A 25,602-nucleotide genomic window follows, 5' to 3' on the forward strand; every position below is an offset into this window, starting at 1 on the left:
CAACTTCTTACCACAGTGCTTCAAAAACACTGTCTCATTATTAAATCCAGAGAAAATTATAGTATTTTGATTGTCCTCTAGGGTAGGGTAAGAATTAGCTCAAGGTTGAACTAGGACTCTGGGTATCAAGAGAGGGTTAAGGGTGGAAAATAAATATTCTAAGTGACTTAGAACCATCCACAACACACTCATCATGTTATATACCATGTAGCGCAAGCACTGCCCTAACAGAGGTTAAGATAAACTCTGGTTTTGCTAATGCAAATTATTTTATCAGTATAAGCAATAAAAGAAAACTAGGGGCTGGGTGTGGTAGCTCCAACCTGTAATCCCAGCACTTTGTGGGCAGGCAGATCACCTGAGGTCAGGAGTTTGAGATCAGCCTGGCCAACATGGTGAAGCCCTGTCCCTACTAAAAATATCAAAATTAGCTGGGCGTGGTGGCACGTGCCTGTTAATTTCAGCTACTCAGGAGGCTGAGGCAGAAGAATAGCTTGAACCCAGGAGGCAGAGATCTCAGTGAGCCGGGATCGTGCTACCGCATTCCACCCTGGGCAACAGAGCAAGAGTCCATCTCAAAAAAGACAAAAAACAAAAAACTAGGGATAACTATTACAAAAGAAGAGTTCTGATCACTATTAGAGTCTACTACAAGTTATAGTTTTGTATCTGCACTACTCCATTAACAAGAATAACTCTGAGTGGATTTTACAAGTCAAATCCTGCTTAAAACAGAGACCAAAGACCAAATTCCTGCTTCGGATATCTGTCTGAGGGCACCTGGCTAAATATAGTGTAGATCTCTTAATATAAAATACATTTTTGTTACAATGCTTTCCCCACCCCTACATAAATTGAAACAAAATTATATGCCCTGGAAAGTAATGTAACAATACTTATAAATAACCCATGGTAACAATATTTATAAATAACCAATGGAACAATACTTATAAATAACCAATGGTAACACTTATTCGCCAGGTATAATTTAGTGTAGCTCACTGCTGATGTTGGCAGTCTCTGTTTTCCCCTCGTCTTCACTCATCATATCCGTCATTGTAAGCAACTCTGTATCAAGAGGGTCTGAAGAAACCTTGCTTTTTAGCTCCTCAATTGCTGCGGGAATCTTCTCACTGCTGTCCAATGGAGCAGGCAGAAAAACAGGAACTGGCACCTAAGTAACCAAATCATTTTGAGTTAGGTTTACTAAACATTAAAAGGTATTTTTCCAAATTAAAAATTACTCTGACACATGATCTACTTTATAATATCACACTGGATAAAAGCTTTGAAAAGAACACATACAAAACTAAGATGTTAACTGTGACAAGAAAGCCTAGAATACAAACATCTACTTTTTGGAATACAAATTAAAGAAAAAGAATTTTTGAAGTATTTCTGTCCCCCAGGGGACTATAACAGCCAAGCCCTGACACAGTAGTGTCAGTCTAAGTACTGCAAGTGATTTGGGATCAAATAATATTTTATATGAAATTCTACGTTTCAGTTCTAAAACTTATGACTTCACAAATACTTCTTTTTCTTTTTTGAGACAGAATTTCCCTCTTGTTGCCCAGCCTGGAGTGCAATGGCGCTATCTCAGTTCACTGCAACCTCCGCTTCCTGGGTTCAAGTGATTCTCCTGCCTCAGCCTCCCCAGTAGCTGGGATTACAGGTGTGCAGCACCACGCCCGACTAATTTTGTATTTTTGGTAGAGACAGGGTCTCACCATGTTGGCCAGGCTGGTCTCGAACTCCTGACCTCAGGTGATCTGCCCATGTTGGCCTCCCAACGTGCTGGGATTACAGGCGTGAGCCACTGCACATGGCCCACAAATATTTATTTTGAAAATGAACCCAAATATAAAACTCAATATGCACAGAGCAGGCGCAGACATCTGCGAAATGTTACTCGTGAGGATGAACATATACATAGTTACACACAAAGCAATCAGTCATGACAACAGAGATACAACCAAATCTAAGTTAACTGTTGAAGAAAGGTAAAGATGATTTTATTAGCTTCATTAAACTAGTAACTGCAACTACAGTTATCCTCAGTATTCTAGGGGATTGGTTCCAGGATCACCTGTGGATGGATACCAAAGTCTATGCAGACTAAAGTCCCACACCCCTACAGTCAGCCTTCTATATAGATTTCACATCCTCAAATAATTTTTTTTTTTTTTTTGAGACAAGGACTTGCTCCATAGCCCAGGCTGCAGTGCCATGGTGCAATCACGGCTCACTGCAGCCTCCATCTCCCAAGCTCAAGAAATCTTCCTACCTCAGCCTCCCAAGTAGCTGGGACTACAGGTATATGCCACCATGCCTGGCTAATTTTTGTATTTTTAGTAGTGACAGGGTTTCACCATGCTGCCCAGGCTGGTCTTGAACTCCTGGGCTGAAGATACGCCTACCTTAGCCTTCCAAAGTGCTGGGATTACAGGCAGAATACTGTATTTTCAGTCCGTGTTTGGTCACGGATGTGGAACCTGCCAATATAGAGGGCCGCCCATATTTATTGGGGGAAAAAAAAAAAACATCCACATATGTGGGTGCATGGAGTTCAAACTCTTGTTGTTCAAGGGTCAACTGTACATTGTTTTCTCAACTGTGCCTGCTAAATCTCAAAATGAAAAAGAACTTAAAATGTGACTTACAGGAACAGGAACTGTAGTAGGAACAGGAATATTCTGACTGTACATGTGCATAGGAACTGGGATATACACAGGCACAGGGATAGGCACTGGAACATATTCTGTCTTCCAAGTATCATCTAAAAACACAAAACATATTTAAGGAGCAACGTTAACTAACACTTATATACAGGTGCTTAATGTGAAAATAATTTGATCAAGAAAAATTTAACTACCTCAGTACCTTTTCTTTTTCTCTAAATTCCCAGTTTTTACAAGTTAGGTAACTTAAAAAGAAAGCAGCAGCTGTTCTTACTTACAGAAAATACAAATAGAATTTAGGGATTTTTTTTTTTTTTTTTTTTTTTTTTTTTGAGACGGAGTCTCCCTCTGTCGCCCGGGCTGGAGTGCAGTGGCCAGATCTCAGCTCACTGCAAGCTCCATCTCCCGGGTTCACGCCATTCTCCTGCCTCAGCCTCCCCAGTAGCTGGGACTACAGGCGCCCACCACCTCGCCCGGCTAGTTTTTTGTATTTTCTAGTAGAGACGGGGTTTCACCATGTTAGCCAGGATAGTCTCGATCTCCTGACCTCGTGATCCGCCCGCCTCGGCCTCCCAAAGTGCTGGGATTACAGGCTTGAGCCACTGCGCCCGGCCGGGATTTTTTTTTTTTAAGAAAGAAAACATCCTTTAAAAACACTATATAGTTCCAGATACCCTACCATACTCTCCTCAACAACCTCCCCAAAGGCTTATTTAATCAAATAATTAGAATACAGATAACACTGTGAATTTGATAAAAAATACATATTTGAATAATTTCATCTCATTCTGACAGGAAGGAAACAGAATTGTTACCATTACAAATCACAGGTAAAGAGGAAATTTCTGATAAAGTATTTTTTCACTTTGACATAATTTGTATTCTCTAGGCCTTTATCAGAGATTGATCATAATGATTTAAAATGACATGCTGTATTCTCCAGGTAATATCTAAAATTAGATAAGCAAAATCAACAGAAAATGACAAACTGACCAAATGAATCTATCCTGGAGGCTGTTCCATTCAAGAAAAGCATGTAAAGATGAAGGTATGGGGAAGTATGTAAGTCACATTGTCCTAAGTTACCTGTCTGACAAGATTTGGTCTGCATGTGAGGTTTACAGTAAGTAGCTTTTGTCATTGTTAAAGGTTTGCAAAGAACTGCTTTGTTCTTCATCTCTTTGTTAGGTGTTGGAGAAGGGGGTGGTGCTGAACCCTATGAAGAAGCAAAGAGAAACATTTTTATTTTTATGTCTAATTTTCAGTACTTCCTGGTGTCAATGAAGGATTTTCAGTACTAAGAAGGGAACACACAAAAGCAGAAGAGGATAACCAAATTATGCTATTATCACTATGTTCACCATACTCTTAATCTATAAGGATCAATATGAATCTATTCTACCTACTAGCAAAGTAGTAGCAATTATTCATTCTATAGATTTATATCACCTTCAAAGGATACCATCAGAATGATTTTAGAAAAATACAAAAAGACAATTTAACTTTGAAGTACAAAATCAAGATTGCAAACCTGAACTATGAAAACACTTAGGCACTTTTAAATTTATTTCAGAAAAAGAAGATCTTACAGTTATTATGGCTCTCTGATACTCTAGCTCCCTCTGCTGGATAAATGGCATTAAATATGATCATAAATTTGAAAAGAAAAACGAAAACAATACCAAAGATATCCTCAAACTTTAAGTTGTATATTTCCTGTGGCCCCGCAATGGCAATTTCTGAAACCTATTCTACAGATGCAGTCTCTCAGATATTTTGCACTAAGTTCACCGTAGCATTATTTGCATTGCAAACAAAACAAAACCCCACATAAATAAAATCTGAAATAAGCTGAAGAGCATAAGGGAGTAAAGGTAAGGTACTCTCCACATCACCTATTGATACGGAGAAAATGTAGGTACATAATTCAGAATAGTTGTGTTCTATACAGTTGCCCCAAACAATGACTACTGAACTGCTGCTTCAATGGGAAATACAAGATTAGGTTCCTGTGAGCCTCCGATCACAATGTTTTCATCAACTGATCAATACATAATTTTGTTAAAGATACTTCATACAGTTTTTTTTTATAATAAAACAGTATTTCATTAGAGCATTTTTGTGTAATACACTGAGATAAACACAGTACAAATACAGCACACACATACTGTACATCACTCACATAGCACATGCACACTGTACAGTACGCCACACATATATTGTACAGTGATCACATAAACAACACTGAACACATACTGTTTACTGTAACTTTATGCAAATAAAGTCTTAAAAAATATTAAACAAAAATTAAGCAGTCAAAGTTTTACAAAAGCTGGCCGGGTGCATTGGCTCACATGTGTAATCCCAGAACTTTGGGAAGCCGAGACAGGCGGATCACCTAAGGTCAAGAGTTTGAGACCAGCCTGGCCAACATGGTGAAACCCCGTCTCTACTAAATATACAAAAAATATATAAATAAATAAATAAATAACTAGCCAGACATGGTGGTGCCCACCTCTAGTCCCAGCTACTCTAGAGGCTGAGGCAGGAGAATCGCTTGACCCCGGGAGGTGGAGGTTGCAATAAGCCAAGATCATCCCACTGCACTCTAGCCCGGATGACAGAGTTAGAATTTGTCTCAAGAACAAAGCAAAAACAAAACAAACATTAACGAAATTCCACTGTGGATGGAGCTGCAGGATGTGTGATGAGACTGCACTGTGTGGTCTGACCTCTCAACCTTGGTGTGCCGCATGAAAACCGAGGTTGTAGAACTGGCTCTTGTGCCTTGCTGACAGTGTCAGTGATTTTCTTACTCAAACTGGCTTCAAAAATTGTGTCAGCCCTGGCAGCTTAGCTTTTAATCTCAGATCCTTTTGCATCTCAAGGCATGTTCTCAGTAGTGCTTAAACTTGAGATTGTGCTCAAGCATAGGGCCATTTTTCTGTTTTATTGACAATTTTTCCCAAGACAGAATTCCATTCTGATATCACCTTCCTTCATGTTGCCAAAGCCTTCTATGCTCATCTGCTGTGTGATGCACACTGTGTTTTTAACATTGTTCTTTATAATTTCTGTAACACCTTTTCAGTTTGATCAAACATTTTCCCAGCAGTTATCAATAGCCTATTGGTGGGTAGGCAAATTTGAAATCCATGAATGAGGACTGACTGCACAATTACCTCTCAGTATATGTGGAGGATTGGTTCTAGGACCACCACCATCCGCCAAAGCCCCTAACCCTACTCCTCATACCAGAATCTGTGCATACACAACTCCCAGTCAGCCTTTGTAGAACTCACCCATATGAAAAGTCTGCCCTCAAATTTGCCTCGCAAATCCTTTATTTTCCATCCAAGTTTGGTTAGAAAAAAAAAAAACAAAAAAGCCACGTGGAAATGGACAAATGCAGTTCAAATCCATGTTGTTCAAGGGTCAACTATACTTAAAGCTACGGCTGTGTGACCTCAGGCAAGTCACGCAATCTCTTATGCCTCAATTTCCACCATCGTATAATGGAGAGAATAACTTAGCAAACAGTATCTGTTACATACCAGGCATTAGGAAAGTTTGGTCTGAACTGGAAAATACTCTACATCCCAAAAGAGAGGATCTAAAGTCATAGACATCCTGGGATTGCTCAATGTTGCACTTCTTGCCATTCTGCAAATACTACTTTATGTCAATAAACTATGCCACTTGGTGAAAATCTACACTTGAACCAAACTTGTTTTTTAGAATGTTTTTTACTTTTTAGTCAATAGGCAGAATCCAGTTATTTGTGTACGCTGAAGTAGGACCCAAAAGAACAAAAATTATAATGACAAAAGCCACCATCTGCTGAGTATTTGCTAGATGCCAGGGAGTATGAAAAGCACCAAATCTTATTGCACACTCCTAACACCACAAAAGGTAGGACTTTTTATCACTCCCATTTTACATATGAGGAAACTGAGACTCAGAAGTGATACAACCTGGCAAGAGGCACTGAGCTAAAAGTTCTGAAATCAGGATTCAAGTAAGATTCATCTGATGTCAAAGTTAATGTTCTTCACTATACATACTGCCTCTATGAAGTCTGGAACAAAACAGCTATACCATGGTTTAGTATTCATCATGAGGTAGGTACTACATTCATCTTGATTTTTCAAATAAACTTACACAAAGAACAGGGAAGTAACTTGCCCAAAATTAAACAGCTAAGCTCCTATCCTTTGAAGTTTACGGGTGGAGAATTAGAAGATTCCAAAAGCTTACAAAGAAGAAAAGATGGGAGAGGACTTTATAATTACAAAGAAGAAAAGATGGGAGAGGACTTTATATGACAAAAGGCAACAGCTGCAATGGCAGCCTTACTTATCCTTCCCTATCAATAATGCTTCCTCTATCCCTCCGTCATATAGTTTGGTTCAAGTCCTGTAGGAGGAGAAAAATATTTAATATCATGCTAATAGAAAGGGTTTCTGGTCAAAAGCACACACCTTTGAAACAAGATTGAGGACTTGCCTTATAAATGTCAGTATATAATAGGGAATAGTCATCTTTCATATCCTCAGCATGGATGAAAGTCTCTGGTATTAAAATCAGATAATTCAAGTGAATACTTTACATACTTCCAAAATTATCTGATTTTAAATTATTTCCATAAGGGGGGGTATGGATAGAGAAAGCAAGGAAAAAGTATTCTTACTTTTCTAGGATTCTGTCCAACTATTAACATCAAAAACAAACACTGAATAGAATAAATGTAAAAATACCAATTTTCATCTATATCAGTGATTCTCACTTCTGGTTACATATTAGAATCCTGAAGAACTTTTCTTTTCTTTTTTTTTTTTTTTAATGGAGATGGAGTTTCACTCTTATTACCCAGGCTGGAGTGCAGTGGCACAATCTTGGCTCATTGCAACCTCTGCCTCCCAGGTTCAAGCAATTCTCCTGCCTCAGCTTCCTGAGTAGCTGGGATTACAGGTGCATGACACCACGCCTGGCTAACTTTTTGTATTTTTAGTAGAGATGGAGTTTCATTATCTTGGCCAGGCTGGTCTTGAACTTCTGACCTCAGGTGATCCACTTGCCTTGTTGCAGGGATTACAGGTGTGAGTCCCTGTGCCCAGCCAGAACTTTTTTAAAATACAGAATTTTTGGGTTGGAGCCTAGGCACTGGAAGGTTTTGAAAATTTGCCAGGTGATTCTAATGAGTAGTCAGCGCTAGGAACCACTGATCTGTTCTTTTGTAACATAACAAGAACTAGCCCAGAGACTTTATTGCCGATAAATGACTCCTAAAGAGCTTCCCTCGGATAAGGATGCAAGAAACACCAGGATCCACCGCTGGTGACAGCTGTAAGATGCAGCATGCCAAGGCCAGGCAGTGCCCTACCACTCTCCAGAGAGTGGCAAAAGCATTGCCTCTTATCTTTAGTAGTCATTAGTAGCATCAACCTATAAAACTCTTACAATGCTAACAAAAGTAGAATTTGATATATTACACCAAAAGAAAAATAAATAGGAGGAAAAAAATCCAGGACACTTTGTGTATTTCCCAAATTTTTAAACTCAAAAAATTCTAGCCACCAACATGTATCTTCAGATCTCTACTTGAAAGATAAATGCATAAAGCCATTACTAATCTGCCTCAGCCTATTCCTTCAGCCTCATTTTCCATTATTCCACCAAAGATCCCCTTCAAGCTTGGCTCTAGTAAGTAGTTCTGCCAAAAACACATGTGCTTAGCACTTTATTATTCTCCTATTTTTCATGCCTATCTGATAATCTTCTACTCAACTGTTTACAGTCAGCTTATTCGTATCTTTCAGAACAAATACAGTCATTTCAAACACATTATTGCCATTGTCTTAAAGATGCATCTATTATGGAAACATCCGTCAACTCAAATATCACTTATGTCTATTGCCCCATTGTGAGGAGAGGCTATAATTAATTCTCCTTTATATTCCTTAGCATGTATGACAGTCTCTGGTATTAATATAATTCAGCTGAATACTCCACTGTCTCAGTTAAGCAAAAAGCAAAAAAAAAAAAAAAAAAAATTACTGTTATGATCACATTAAATTGGCCTAATTATTTTTTACCCTGTATTAAAAAAATCACAATTTAGCACTCCATTTCACCAATACTTACTGTCATTTTGGTTCGAGACGTCTGACAACCCTGATCTAAAAAACATAAAAAATTTAAAATAAGACAAATACTCTTTCTTCAGAATTTTCTAAATCCCTATTTCTCATTAAATTTCACTAATTTAAAATGTGACTAAAGAAAATATTTTAGACATTTTAAGGGAAGAATTTCAAATTTGTATAAAGTATAGAAATATACAGGTAAATAAATGAAATTAAATTAATCCTTTTTTCCTTTTGTCCCCTCTGAAAGTATACACTGCTTTTGGGGAAATACTATTATATATTCTTAGATTTATATCTTAAAAGATATATATATATTTTTAAAAATTACAGCTTCTAAAGGGTTTTTGTTGTTCCTCCCAACCTACGCCCTAGCAATTCGATTTGCTAAACATAATTTGCATTTAAAATTGCAGATGACACCATAGGTAGATGTCTATTCTTTTTAAAATTTGTGTTATAACGCTGTTTAGCTTCTCCTCACTATCAACTATACCTTGTTTTCTCAATTAGCATGAAATTTCAAAAAGACAATAAAACAAAAAGCAATACATTTATAAAAACAACATACCAGGGTACTGCAACCCAGAGAATCTACGGAATTTAAGTTGCTATTAAGCGATCTCCAAAATCAACTATTCATTATCAGTGTTTTGGATTCAGAACTACGTAAAGACTGATTTACAGGGTTTTCAAGTTATCACCTAAATTATTACATACCATAATGCAAGTTTTCAGGTCCTTTCTGAGTTGTCATGTTGGGCTCATTCTGCTGACAGTAGAAGCGCAGTAAGCAGTGCTGATCACAGAAGTGCTTCATTTCCCCACGCCACTGAACTCGCTCTTTAAGAGTTCCTTGAGATTTACAACAGTCACACCTTGCAGCCTTAATTTAAAAAGGAAGGTTTCAGACATTGCAAATTATTTTTGAAGATTTCCAGAAGTTTATCGGTGATTATTGCCAAATGTGATAAAACCGTGACTGATAAAGAAAAATAGAACTATAATATAAATCATTTATAGACAGTAAAATGTACAATAAGTAAAAGTGGGGAAAAAAAAAAAAAGCAATTTCTCAAATGACAAAGTTCCATCCTATACTTACCAGGAGTCAAAGGCCAGCATCACAAAGGTAGGGTAACTAAACACATACTGGTAGACCAAGTCAATGTATTTTATGTTTTTAAATACTTTTGAGGGCCATATAATACACTGGTAGAATCGTCTCCTACCATTATATTGAACATTTATGAGTAATGAACGGATTTCCCAGGTTTGTTGTACAAGACAAAGGTAATTTTGAAGCAAGCTCTTATGATGGGAAATTTATGGATGTTAACTTGAAATATTTCAGTTTTTCAACAGTTTAATATAAATTTGAAAAGCTTTAATAAATTTATTTAGTTTTAGTAACAAGAACTTTGAGTTCATGTTTTTAAACACTCAATGTTTAAATGTTCTGAAAACCAGTAATATCAATAAGACAAGCGATTTGACCCACATCTAGGAAAACAATCAGCCCAATGGTCCACAACTTAACTTGCAATACCAAAAAATGATACAAGAAAAACAAATTAAAATTCACAGAATGTACTTTATTTTGGTGAATCAATAATCTTGAGACAGATTTTTGTTTTTAGAGATCTTAATTTCCCTAGATTTTGCCCATTTTCACTATTTCTTAACATCTTGACTAATGAGTGTGAAGAAAATACAAACGATATATCTTCAAATACAGAAAAATGATATAATTTCAAATACAGTTCTTTTCATAATTTAAGTTTCTGATCTAGAAATGAACTACTATTATTTTTTTCAATTACCCTTTGGCTTACCAGCTTTGAAATTTTGACAAAGTAATAACTGTTAAGTATTTTGCAGTTCATAATAATTGTGGCTACAGCTTTTCCTTTATTACTCTAATCTAGAGTTTTACACTGTGGATTTTGAAATTTCTCACGTTATAATTTCAACAGGAATTCTACAAATGTCACGTCAAAATTCCTGGTCAGGAATATTAACAAATGACTATGTTGACAAACAGGTCTTACGTAACAAACATACCCCAAGGTTAGAACACAGGCTTTTTTTTTTTTCTCGAGGTCAGGTATTTCTCCCGCTGAATAAATGTTAAGTGAATGAAGATTTATAGTACAAATTATGACTACTAAGTGATGCCCGTATCACGACTCTTCTCCAAAAACTTGTGAATCCAAATTTTATACTGCTGATGGTATTATGTGATCATCTCAGTAACAACAGCACTTAATATCAACCAAGATCATATTTTCACTCAATAATAAAAAAGTCCCTTTGTTAAATTCTCACCAGCGAGACTGTTTTTCAAAATAACCATAGAATTGTTCCAGGGTTTCTTTTCTTTCTTTCAGTTTCTTTTTCCCTTTTTACAATTTATGCTCAAAAAAAGAGACAAAGCATAAAGGAAGGAAATGGAAGCTTAATACTTTATTCACTGATTCTGAACAGCACAAGAACCAAAAGTTGAGTTACAGCCTGACTACATTGTTCACTGAGAACCTGAAATAAGAGCCAAACCCGTTGTATCTTCTCTCTATATAGATCTTCACAACAGCCCCGCAAAATGGGTACTGCAAACTAAGATCTAAAAAGATTAAATAACTAAGGCCAAATATTAAAAATGCAGAGACAGGATTCCAAAGGCAGACAACCAAGTCAAAACCTAGGCTTTATCCTGTACACTAAGCAATAAAGACAAAATGAGTTACTATAAATGAGTAGAGAATAAATATCCTAACACAATACAAATAAAATGCTACAAGAAGATTCTTGATTTAACCTTTAAAATAGAAATCTGTATTAATTCAAATCATTACATGTACTACGCTGACTCTTAGTAGTAGTATTGCCATTTATACAATCATTTGGAAGATCAAGGGCATAAAATCAAACACATTCCACCTAAAGAATTTGAACAATGGAATCACTTCATCGTTCTACAATTAGACACTTGGTTTTTATAGAATCAATACCTGAAGCTCCCTTCTTCTTTTAAAGGTTCAAAACAAATTTAGATAATTTCCCTCTACCCAAAGAAAAAAGGGGCAAGATTAACACCAATTTACAAATGTAAACAAAATAGGCATCTATTTTTTCAGCCTGAAAAAACAGTAAGTGAGAACTCCACACATTCTAATAATTCCAAGTTTAATGCCACAATCAAAATTTTGGAGGTTGTGAACTTTTGTTTCTTTTACATCCACTCATGCAAACCCCTAGTAAAATGTTTGGAATTCAGCTAAAATATGATGGCCAATTTAAAAAGATCATTAATGATCATCATGCCTTACCAACACCAACACAACTCCACTCCAAGATGCATTCCCTAGCCATTTGCAAAAAATAACTCTTAAGACACCATTAAAAAGGAAATAAATGGAACATAAGTCTCTGGTTTTAAAAATACTGCATCATCTATTTTGTGGTTTTCTTGTCATTGTGAAATCAAGGATAGCAAACTAAGGGGGAGGAGAAAAAAAAAACAAGTCACAGGTTCAAACAAATCTAAGTAACAGCCAGGTACTAATTCTGATTCAAAAACCTTAATCCAATCTATCAACTAAACAGAAATTTCATTTTCAATAACTAGCAAAAGGTCATTCAGCCTATCCTGACCCAGTCCCTTTCACTTCTTGGATAGTTTCAACTTTTCATTTTGGGTTGATATATGTATCTTTTCAAACTTTCCTATCTATTTGTTCCCTAATTCACCAAACAAACCTAATATTCCAGGGGAGAACCATGAATACGAAAAAGATAGGGGTATTTCACAGACATTTTAAACAGAAATTCTTTATGACTTCTCAATACAGCTTTCTGAGCACAGTAGAGTGATTCACTACAAAAACAAGAATGCAGTGATAAAAGGTGATTGGGTACTATGCAAAGCATAGGAATTCTCTGGTGACCAGAAATATATATTTAAAGCAATATTTGAATATTAAATATTCTTTTCCTAAAATTAATTTCAAAAACAATTTAAAAACATGGATATAGCAGTTTATAAAGAAAAATTATAGAAGTCTAATATTATTAATTTAAAGCCCATCAATCATACTGTTAAGACTATTAGAGGGCATTTGTATTAAGAATTTAATATTGCCACCGTTCGCTACTTGTTTGGAAAACAAATCAAAATCTGTGTTAAAAACCTGTGCAATCGCAAGTAATATGGTTTAAGAAAAGCTTAGGTCTTAATAGACACAGCATTGGGAAACAGTGGACCTTTGGAAATATTATCTTTACCAATTTTTCAAGCACCTTCTAGCTATTATTGCATTATAATACTAAATCCTTTTTCTTAAAAACTTTTAAACTTACACAGATCAAAAGAACTATCTGGTTTTTCATTATGCCTGGAAACATTTACTTGAGGAAAAGTAAAATCTACTTCTTTCTAAAAAGGTATCTGGGAGAAGAAAAATACATTAGTTGTATTTTCAGCATCTTTTGGTTGCATGATGTCACAGGTTTCTTACTGCAATTTAGAAGAGACAGGATTTAATAAATCTCTATTTTAAATCTAGAAGCAAACCATGATATAAACCAGAAAACACAGCTCATTCAGTGACTTGTCAAGTAAAAAAAATTTTAAAGCATAAAACTAAATTTAAATAAAAATGTAGAAGTTATTTATATAGGTAGTAGTCTCTCAATCTAAAGTGCAAAGATAAGAGAAGGTAAAAATACAATGTGTGTGAATGACCATTTAAGAAATGTTCATAGCTAAACATGAAATAACAGCCAGATTGGCTAGCTGTTGATTTTTAAGTTTCTGTGATGAAGCACTTTTTTCCTTTGGCTTGAAGCTTATTTTTCTGATAAGCCGGAATGATTTTTAAGGGTCATAGGTTTTAATGCACAAATATATAAACTTGTGAGTATTTAAATAAAAAAAGATAAATCATAAAAGGGGGAGGACCCCATAACTAGTTTACCACATTTAAAGATGATATCAAGGCAACAGTGAATAGAAGGGATGCATGGGGGGTATAAGAAAATACAGTCTGACTCAAGTAGAAAGCACAGAGAAGAAAGTTGCCATTTGATTACAATAATGACTGCAAGCAGAAAAACCAAGGATGAATGAAGAGAGACAACTCTTGACATTTCAAAGACTGTGGTGCATATTGATTGTATAGAAAAATCAGCATTGCTACTTGCTTTATAAATTTCTACCATGTAACCAAAATAGTCTTACCTTTGTTCCTCAGATTAGTATAATATATAATAAGTTATTACGTATATTATACAAAGATCTGTTTAAAATAAGGCAGGAATATATAATGTATTTAAGGTACAGAATACTGACATTAAACATAACTAGATGATTGTAACTTGGTATTTGACTAATGTATTTTTTGTATATTCTGAAAAGCACTGCTTCATTAAATCCTCATCACTAAATTCCGCATAAATGAAAACAGACATAACTATCTTTTAAAATAAGAAGCAAGGTGGAACACATGACAGCATCTACAATAACATGGTCTTCTGCCAAAGAACATACCTTTGCTTCCCAAAAAGAGAAACAAATCCCAAACTTATCTATCTATATTTTTATATATATATATATTTTTTTTTTTTTTTTTTTTTTTTAATTTAGAGACAAAGTCTTCCTGTGTCTCCCAGGCCAGAGTGCAGTGGTGTCATCAGAGCTCACTGCCACCTCAAAAACCTGAGTTCAAGTGATCCTTCCACTTCAGCCTCCCAAGGAGCCAGGACTACAGGCATGTACCACCATGCCTGGCTAATTTTTTTTATTTTTTGTAGAGTTGGGGTCTTGCTATATTGCCCAGGCTGGACTAGAACTCCCAACTTCAAACAACCCTCTCACTTCATCCTCCTAAAAGGCTGAGATTAAAGACGTGAGCTACCGCTCTCAGTAATCTTTTTTTTTTCTTTTTGAGACAGGGTCTTGCTCTGTCACCCAGGCTTGAATGCAGTGGTGTAATCACAGCTCACCACAGCCTCGAACTCCTGTGCTCAAGCAATTCTCTTGCCTCATCCTGCTGAGTATCTGGGACTACAGGGGCATGCCATCACACCTGGCTAATTTTTAATTTTTTTTGCAGAGATGGGCTCTATGTTCCCCAGGCTGGTCTTGAACTTCTGGCCTCAAGTGATTCTCCCACCTCATACTCCCAAAGTGCTAGGATTATAAGCATAAGCCACTGAGCCCAACCCCAGTAATATTTTTTAAAGCTGGGAGATCATTCATTCAAAGAAAGAAGCCAAACAGAGAAATACATTCAGTATGCGCTGTGAACAACAAAATAATCCTCCAAGAAAGATTATTATACATTAAAATTTTATATTCATAATTTTACAATTAGGCAGATATTTGTACAGTAAAATGACGGGAAATCATCATCACATGGTAACAATTTCTGTCTCAAACAATAAGATAAACCATGCAAATAGATATAAAAATAAAATGGGATTTCCAAATTTGTACTCACTAAATGCCTTTATTGAGATTATCCAAAAGAAAATTTTAAAAATAAAACCTCCTAAACAACGGGCATAAAAGTGCACTTGTAAAAAGACCATTCTCAAGCACATAAACATCAGATACAAGACTAAAATGAAAGAAAAAATGTTAAAAGGCAGCTAGAGAGAAAGGTCAGGTCACCTACAAATGGAAACTCATCGGACTAATAGCAGACCTCTCAGCAGAAACCCTACAAGCCAGAAAAGATTGGGGGCCAATATTCAACCTTTTTTTTTTTTAATTTAACACCAGTGCCACTTGCCAACCAGAATTTCATATCCCACCAAACTAAGCTTCATAAGTAAAGGAGAAATAAGATCCTTTTCAGACAAGCAAAATCTGAAGGTATTTGTTACCACCAGACCTGCCTTACAAGAGCCCTTGAAGGAAGCATTAAATATGGAAAGGAAAGACCATTAACAGCCACTACAAAACACACTGAAGTACACAGACCAGCGACACTATAAAGCAGCCACATAAACAAGTCAGAAAAACAACGAGCTAACATCATGATGACAGGATCAAACCCACACATATCAATACTAACCTTAAATGTAAACAGGCTAAATGCCCCAATTAAAAGGTACACAGTGGCTTGGATAAGGAAACAAGACCCACTGGTATGCTATCTTCAAGAGACTCATCTCACATGCACTGACACACATAGGCTCAAAATAAAGGGATGGAGAAAAATCTACCATGCAAATGGAAAACAGAGAAAAGCAGGGGTTGCCTCAGACAAAACAGACTTGAAACCAACAAAGATCAAAAAAGACAAAGAAGGTCATTACATAATGGTAATAAAGGGTTCAATTCAACCATCAGACCTAACTATCCTGAACATAAATGCACCCAACACAGGAGCACCCAGATTCATACAGGAAGTTCTTAGAGAAGTACAAAGAGACTTAGACTCCCAGACAATGCTCCAATGACAGTATCAGACAGATCATCAAGGCAGAAAATTAATAAAGATATTCAAGACCTGAACTCAGCACAGAATCAAATGGATACCCCAAAAGGACAAAATATACATCCTTCTCACTGTCATATGGCACATACTCTTAAAATTGATCACATAATCACATATAAAACATTCCTCAGTAAATGCAAAAGGACTGAAATCATAACCAAAAGTTTCTTGGATCACAGTACAATCAAATTAGAAATCAAGACTAAGAAATTCATTCAAAACCACACAAACTTGGAAACAGAATAACCTGTTCCTGAACAACTTTTGGGTAAATAATGAGATTAAGGCAGAAACCAGTTAATTATTTGAAACCAATAAGAACAAAGATACAACGTACCAGAATTTCTGGTACACAGCTAAGGCAGTGTTGAGAGGGAAATTTATAGCACTAAATGTCCACATCAGAAAGTTAGAAAGATCTCAATTTAACAACCTAACATCCCAACTAAAGAACTTGAGAACCAAAAGAAAACCAACCCCAAACCTAGCAGAAGGCAAGAAATAACCAAAATCAGAGCTGAACTGAAGGAGACTGAGACATGAAAAACCATTCAAAAGATCAATAAATCCAGGAGTGTTTTTTTTTCTTGGGGGGGGGGGGTGGATTAATAGACTGCGAGCTAGACTAATAAAGAAAAGAGAGAAGACCCAAATAAACACAATTAGAAACAATAAAGGGGACATTATTACCACTATCCCACAGAAATACGAATAACCACCAGAGATTACAATGAACACCTCTGTGCACATCAACTAGAAAATCTAGAAGAAATGGACAAATTCCTAGACACATATACACCCTCCCAAGACTGAGCCAGGAAAAAATTGAATCCCTGACCAAACCAATAATGAGCTCCGAAATAGAATCAGTAATAAATACCTTACCAACCAAAAAAAGTCCAGGATCAGATGGATTCACAACATAATTCCACCAGATGTACAAAAAAGGGCTGGTATCACTCCTACTGAAACTATTCCAAAAAATTGAGGAGGGGGGACTTCTCCCTAACTCATTCTATGAGGCCAGCATTATCCTGATACCAAAAACTGGCAAAGACACAACAAGAAAAGAAAACTTCAGGCCAGGCGCGGTGGCTCAAGCCTGTAATCCCAGCACTTTGGGAGGCCGAGACGGGCGGATCACGAGGTCAGGAGATCGAGACCATCCTGGCTGACACGGTGAAACCCCGTCTCTACTAAAAATACAAAAAAACTAGCCGGGCGAAGTGGCGGGCGCCTGTAGTCCCAGCTACTCCGGAGGCTGAGGCAGGAGAATGGCGTAAACCCGGGAGGCGGAGCTTGCAGTGAGCTGAGATCCGGCCACTGCACTCCAGCCCCGGCGACAGAGTGAGACTCTGCCTCAAAAAAAAAAAAAAAAAAAAAAAAGAAAAGAAAACTTCAAGCCAATATCCTTGACGAACATCAATGCCAAAATCCTCAACAAAATACTGCCAAACCAAATCCAGCAGCACATTGAAGAGGCTTATTCACCATGATCAAGTAGGCTCTATCACTGGGAGGCAAGTTAGGTTCAACACACACAAATCAATAAATGTGACTCATTACATAAACAGAACTAAAGACAAAAACCACATGATTATCTCAATAGATGCAGAAAAGGCTTTCAATAAAATTCAACATCCCTTCGTGTTAGAAACTCCCAATAGGCCGGGCACAGTGGCTCACGCCTGTAATCCCAGCACTTTGGGAGGCTGAGACGGACAGATCACAAGGTCAGGAGACAGAGACCATCCTGGCTAACACGGTGAAACCCCGTCTCTACTAAAAACACACACACAAAAATTATCCGGGACGATGGCGGGTGCCTGCAGTCCCAGCTACTCAGGAGGCTGAGGCAGGAGAACGACGTGAACCCAGGAGGTGGAGCTTGCAGTGAGCCGAGATGGTGCCACTGCACCCCAGCCTGGGCGACAGAGTGAGACGTTGTCTCAAAAAAAAAAACAAAACAAAAAACAAAAAAAAAAAACTCTCAATAAACTAGATATTAAAGAAATATACCTCAAAATAAGAGTCACCTATGACAAATCCACAGCGAACATCATACGGCATGGGCAAAAGCTGGAAGCATGCATTCCCCTTGAAAACTGGCATAAGACAAGGATGCCTCTCTCACCACTCCTGTTCAACACAGTATTGAAAGTCCTGGCCAGAGCAATCAGGAGACAGAAAGAAATAAAGGGCATCCAAATAGGAAGAAAAGATGCCAAACTTTCCCTGTTCACAAATGACATGATCCTGTATCTAGAAAACTCCATAGACTCAGCCCAAAAGTTGCTTCAGCTAATAAACAACTTCAGCAAAGGATACAAAATCAATGTACAAAAATCACCAGTTTTTCTATATGCTAACAACAATCAAGCTGAGAAACACAATCTCATTGAAAATTGCCACAAAAAGAATAAAATACCTAGGAATACAGCCAATCAGGGAGGTGAAAAATCTCTACAAGGAGAACTACAAAACACTGCTCAAAGAAATCAGAGATGACACAAACAAATGGAAAAACATTCCATGCTCATGGATAAAAAGAGTCAATATCATTAACACAGCCATACTGCCAAAGCCATTTACAGATTCAATGCTATTCCCATTAAACTACCAGTGACACTCTTCGCACAACAACAACAACAAAAACATGTCTTTAATTCTATGGAACCAAAAAAGAGCCCAAGTAGCCAAGGCTATCCTAAGCAAAAAAACGCAAAAAGAACAAAGCTGGAGGAATCATGCTACCTGACTTCAAACTATGCTATAGGGATACAGTAACCAAAACAGCATGGTACTGGTACAAAAGCAGACACACAGACCAATGGAACAGAATAGAGAGCCCAGAAATGAGGTCGCACACCTACAACTATCTGATCTTCAACAAACCTGACAAAAACAAGCAATGAGAAAAAGATTTCCTACTCAATAAATGCTGCTGGGATAACTGGCTAATGATATGGAGAAGACTGAAACTGGATCCCTTCCTTACACCACACACAAAAATTAACTCAAGATGGATTAAGACTTAAATGTAAAACCCAGAACTATAAAAACCCCTGAAGCCAACCTAGGCAATACCATTCTGGACATAGGAACCAGCAAAGATTAAGATGCCAAAAGCAACTGCAACAAAAGCAAAAACTGACAAATGGGATTTAATTAAAGAGCTTCTGCAGAGAAAAAGCATGCACACGTATGTTCGTTGTAACACTATTCACAATAGCAAACACTTAGTCAACCTAAATGCCTAGCAATAGTAGAGTGGATAAAGAAAATGTGGTTCATATATACCCTGGAATACTAGGCAGCGATAAAAAAGAGATTATATCCTCTGCAGGAACATGGGTGGGACTGGAGGCCATTATCCTTAGCAACCAACACAGGAAAAGAAAAGCCAAAGATGAGAACACAAACACATTAACAGCAGACACTGGGGCCTACGAAAGAGTGGAGGGTAGGAGGAGGGAAAGAATCAGGGAAAATAACTAACGGGTAGTAGGTTTAGTATCTGGGTGATAAACAATCAGTACAACACGACCTAAACTGACCTATATAATGATGGGTCATTTACCCGTCATTTACCATGCCCCAAATTGACCTATATAAAAAACCTGCACACGTACCCCTCGACTTAAAAGTTAAATTGTTAAAGTGGATTTAGTATGACACATACACATACACACATTTATAGTTTCAAATTAAATGTTTCTGGTCTCTACTTAGCATTCCTTTCAATTTTAAAGTCCCCCAAAACTCACAATTAAAAAGACGAAAAGCCAAAAAAGAGCAAGATGTTTTTAAAATATATCCCAAGTATCCAAAACAATTACGTGCTAACATTCAACACTGATAACATAGTCAAAAGTATTTCTATTTAGCTGTGCACGGTGGTTCACACCTGTAATCTCAGCACTTTGGGAGGTTGAGCAGGGCAGATCACCTGAGGTCGGAGTTCGAGACCAACCTGGCCAACACAGTGAAACCCCGTCTCTACTAAAAGTATAAAAATTAGCTGGGCGTGGTGGCACACGCCTGTAATCCCAGCTACTTGGGAGGCTGAGGCACAAGAATCGCCTGAACCTGGGAGGTGGAGGTTGCAGTGAGCCAAGATGATGCCACTGCACTCTAGCCTGGCCGACAAGAGATTCCATCTCAAAAAAAAAAAAAAAAAAATTCTATTTAGTGACATAAAGACACAATAAATTTTAGAAAAACACCCATTTTGTTAAACTACAATGCTGAAAATATAGGTGTATCCTAATCTTTTGGTAATGCTTAGGTTATTAAAAAAAGAGATATAAATGCTACTTCAAACAAGCAGAAATGACAAGACAATTTTAATGAATATTATCAGGGCTAGGCCTTAAGTGTGTACATTTTTAAAATAAATGAGTTGCCAGATATATAATGGTAACAGCTACAACGTTTTTTAAGACTGGTTAAAGTAGCTGCTATAACAAAGGAGTTACTCGCCTTGTAGTACCAATCCTGAAATTTTTTACAGCAGTCTTCACTGCAGAAATCTCTCACAACACCATCGAGTTCTTTAGTTGCTCCCTTCTTACACAGCTGAGAACAATAGTTGCAAGTAACACATCTCAATCCTAAACGTCTTGCAAAATCCTGTTTGTATAATAATTTGCAGCCTGAAAAATATAAGGTTTATATATTAAAACAAAAAACACACAAAAATTAATTATTGCGCAGAGACAGATCTAAATTGGTCAAGATTTTTCCTCTCCTGATCAAAACTGTAAAATCTACTATAATCAATATCAACCTATACAAATTAGAACAGAATATGGGATATTTTATTAGATAACATATTATCTAACATGGCTAAAATAATGTTTCAAGACATTAAAATCTAGTAATGTCTCAGAATTATTTTATTTGTTCTATTTAAATAGAATCTTGCTTGGGCCGGGGAAATAGATAGATAGAATCTTAAGTATCAAAGTAAGCATACCTTATACAAACAGGCATTTTAGAAAAAGGAACAATGTAGACTACTAAGAGGCTCTGAGTAAACTTATAGAGATGTTCAACTTAAGCAGGCATTTTAGCTAATTTTTCAAGCTTACCTGTCTTACATGGACCTTCAGGGAAATAAAACAGATTTATTGACTTGCCCAAAGAAAACACTTTTGTTATCTAGTCCTTTAATGAAGTATATCTTTTTTCTAGTACATAAACGCATTAAGTATTTTTACATATCTTATTTATTCCCTATAACATCTCTACGAGGATCAATACTCTATACTTACACTGTGCTATGTAAGCAGAATGACTTACATGTTATCTACTAAAATCCTATTCATCCTTTCATAAGGACCTCAAATTATACCCCTACCACAAATGCTGCCAACATCAACCTAGTTTAAAATGACATTTCCTATCTGCAAACATGAACTGCAATTGTTTTCTACATAATTTATTTAGCAATCATTTATGTACTATCCTATGACTTCTGTTACCTTGAACTGTATTTTTAAATATTCTTTAAAATTTACCTTTTTAGCTTTATCTAACTAGAGTTTGACGGTAATACTAGGTATTATGTGTTTTGTTATTTCTGACAGGTTCTAGCAGAGAACTAGGTGCAGTAAGAGAAAGCAAAAAATATGTCATTAAACAGGAAAAAAACACACGTTCTTTTTTAAAATGCTATTACCCAGCTGAATGTATAAATCCCTCCAACTGAAAATTATCTTCTTGAATGTCAATTACCTACTTGCTGCTAATTGTCTATTCATTTTAGTAAAGTCCATATAATCCAAATGGCAGACAATTAATAACATACATGAGCAATCAACATCAGTATGTCCAGATTTATGAATCAGCAAGAATGTCATTGCACAACTCAAATGTAAAAAGACTAATTCAGAATCAATCTTTTCAATGAAACATTATAAGATTTGTCATTTTTCATTATAGCTTTGCTCTTAACAGTGAAACATGGTTACTTTCCATTCCAGGTGAAATGTACAAAATTAAAATAGGAATGCTTTGTTTTATAAGCAAGCAGCACCCTCTTACGGACATGACTTTACATTACATGTTAAGACTGTAAATGAACGCACTAGTTGAATGAACTGATAAATCTTTTTATTTTGCTGTCATTCTCCACTGCTGACATTTAGGATTTTCCAACCTTTCTCTTACTCCAAACTAGCAGTTAGGAATCCATAGAAAAAGCAGATCTAGAAAAAATTATTCCTCATTAAAAAATTATAGGTAAAGATAGCAGACAGGAAAGCTGGGAGTTCAGTGCCAAGGGCCAAAGAAAGAATAGAAAGCGAAAGCCAGCTTAGAGCAAGAATGTCACATTTGGGAATAGGAATAACAAGAACCCCAAAATCCATAGCTACAATCCTAGTTCCTATCTCTGGATAAGTAGATTTAGAATTTGAACTCATCTGTATAATCTGCTGCCTGGCACCAGAGCAGCAAAAGTGTAGATAAGAGGAAACGGAATTCTTGAACATACTAAAACAGAACCCAGTGTTTCCCTGGCACCCCCAATTGAATACCTAAAAGCATCTTCCCATTTTAGTACTGCCATATGTGATTTTCTTTCTGGTATACATATTGAAAACCTTTGCAGGTTAAGTAGTGAGCTGGGCAGGGAAAATGGAGCTAATTTTTAGAAAACAATTTTAATCCACTTGGAAAACCAACTTTCAGACCACAATGTGTAGGTTTAGAAATAACATGGTATGACAATGCTTTTATTTTATTCTAAAACTTAAATGAAATAAGAGGTTACCAAATTTTTAGAGATAAAACCATCTTGAAGCCCATGTCTACAAACACATATAAAATAACAAAACAAGTCAGTAGAAACGTAAACTCAATTTTTTTGTTTGGCTACATTAAAATTGTGCAGCCACTCTGGATATATTAAAGTATTTTGGCAAAACACATTAAATATCAATAAATGTTATGAACAACACTGTATATACACTTGCCTTCACTACAGAAAGGTCTCTTAACGCCAGAGAAATTTACTGTTTCATGAAGAGTCTTCTCCTCTTGACAGTATTCGCAATATGTAACTATGCAATGCAACTTCTTATAGTCATCTGAACAAGTTTTGCTGCAGAACTGATGCACTTTGTTCTAAATGCACAATGGGAACCTTGGTAAGTATATGATAACCACCTCAAGAACAAGCTTAAGAAATAAACAAGCCACTTTCACAGAAGCAAAGTTAAATCATTTACCTATTTAATGTTAAGATCCTTGGGGATAAATTTCCTACAGGCCATGGATGCCTAGTTTAACGAATTCACTGCCAAATTTAAACATAGCTCCACAAAATTCAATGCCATTAGCTACCCTAAAATTAGTCAATGAAAGTAAAAGTATCACTAAATAAGATGATAGACTGGTGTTGCTAACATAATTGGAGAAATGGGAAGAAAATGATGGAAAATACAGCATAGGTAAACTAAAAAAAGATAAAAATTATGACACTAATAATATTTTCAGTCAAAAAGAAAAATCCTTTGTCGAGTATAAACAAGTAGGCTCCACCACATCCCCAGCACACACCTTAACAGTAACACATCATCATGAGAAAAGCATTCAATCTGGTGCCATCACACAGTGTGCTGCAAAACTTGAGACTGAGTTGTTTCCCTAGGAATATGATTAGCGTCTCCCAGGCCCAAACCCACAATAGCCAGAGCTACTTTTCAAATATCCACCCAAGCAGGTATGAACAAGTTAAAACTTCCAGGGAGGCAGCTCTGGAAGTTCTCTCATTATTGAGCAGGCTACAGACTAAGTCTAAACCATCTACTTTACACTTAGCAAAGACATGTGAAGACCAGAGTAAGGAAGGTGAGGGAGTCTGGGAATCAACTCAAGTAGTAAAACAATCATTAGTGGAAAGTTGCCCCATTATGACTGTGTAATTTATAAAAGGAAGAAGGTAACAAAGAAGCCACATGGAGTGAGGAGCAAGAGACCACCGAATTCTCAATCTCCCAGGGACACGCTCAACTCTCATTCAGCGTGGCAGTGCCTCTTAACTGCTTCTAACACTTAACCTCCACGTAAATAAAAGCAACACACCAAAACAACTACAAAAGTGGGGTGGCACTGACATAAATGCAGCGGAAAGGACCTCATCTTGATCTAGTACCAAAATTCAGTGTATGCAGGATCTTCATTTTCTATGACACTATTATTCTGTGTGCTTGCTAATGGATTTCTTTCTTCATTCCCTCATCACTCCTTTATTATCTCTTACTGGGCCTTCATTCTTACTGCTGTTACTTAAAGGTTATCAGTCACTAAGAATCATCACTGGATGCCAACAACAGTCTCAAATAGGGATTGGTTTAAATGATCTGGAGACAGCACCGAAGAATAAACTAAAAAATGTTCCAGTCACTAAACGGTTAAAATGAAATTTCAGGTTTCCCAAGTATTTTAGAAATCATGTAATCCAGGCTGGGTGCGGTGGCTCATGCCAGTAATCTCAGCACTTTGGGAGGCGAAGGTGGGCGGATCGCCTGATGTCGGGAGTTTGAGACCAGCCTGGCCAACATGGTGAAACCCCATCTCTACTAAAAATACAAAAATTAGCCAGGCATGGTGGCGTGCACCTGTAATCCCAGCTACTTGGGAAGCTGAGGCAGGAGAATCGCATGAACCTGGGAGGTGGAGGCTGCAGTTAGCTAAGATCACGCCATTGCTACTCCAGCCTGGGCAACAGAGCAAGACTCCATCTCAAAAAGGAAAAAAAAAGAAAGAAATCATGTAATCCAGTTCTGGGTACCACCCTTCACCTAAGACTTACATACTGAATGACTCACCAACAGCTACTAATAAATTTTGGCTCAAGAACAGTGTTAATACTACATCTTCTAAATCTTGTATACCATTTTATCATATACTCCATGCACTACCTCCCACCCAGCCCCACCCCTAAAGGAGTGAAAAGAAACAATGGCCAAAGGCAAGCATTGCTCAAGAAAGCAACGGGCAGCCTGGGCAGCCTTGTCCATCTACCCGTCTATTACTGCCCCCTTATGAAATAAAAGTCAACGATCTGAGTTGTTGCTAATTGAGACATGTCAAAGCATATTAGTAAACTAGTAAAAAAAAAAAGGAAAAGAAAATAAACTTGTATTGGGATTCATAGGCCACTATTTTCTTAAAACACAATTATGGCCGGGAGTGGTAGCTCATGTCTGTAATTCCAGCACTTTGGGAGGCTGAGGTGGGCGGATCACTTGAGGTCAGGAG

General features: G+C 36.9%; 1 protein-coding gene across 7 annotated transcripts in view; it reads right to left on the reverse strand.

Moving 5' to 3' along the window:
* ZMYM2 (zinc finger MYM-type containing 2) overlaps positions 1-25,602 on the reverse strand; it is a 130,419-nt gene that overhangs the window by 27,404 nt on the left and 77,413 nt on the right. For all 7 annotated transcript variants that reach the window (XR_004054646.1, XM_030921955.1, XM_030921959.1 and 4 more), the window contains 7 exons: positions 23,313-23,463; positions 20,815-20,987; positions 9,548-9,713; positions 8,826-8,860; positions 3,768-3,897; positions 2,664-2,779; positions 1,003-1,174 (listed from right to left, as the gene is read on the reverse strand). Coding sequence is in view for 6 of the 7 variants with exons in the window: in XM_030921955.1 (XP_030777815.1) it covers positions 1,003-1,174; positions 2,664-2,779; positions 3,768-3,897; positions 8,826-8,860; positions 9,548-9,713; positions 20,815-20,987; positions 23,313-23,463 (943 nt within the window). In the remaining variant the exon portion in view is untranslated. The remainder of the gene's footprint in view (positions 1-1,002; positions 1,175-2,663; positions 2,780-3,767; positions 3,898-8,825; positions 8,861-9,547; positions 9,714-20,814; positions 20,988-23,312; positions 23,464-25,602) is intronic.

Source organism: Rhinopithecus roxellana, chromosome 18 (assembly GCF_007565055.1).
Source record: "Rhinopithecus roxellana isolate Shanxi Qingling chromosome 18, ASM756505v1, whole genome shotgun sequence".
Lineage (NCBI taxonomy): Eukaryota > Metazoa > Chordata > Mammalia > Primates > Cercopithecidae > Rhinopithecus > Rhinopithecus roxellana.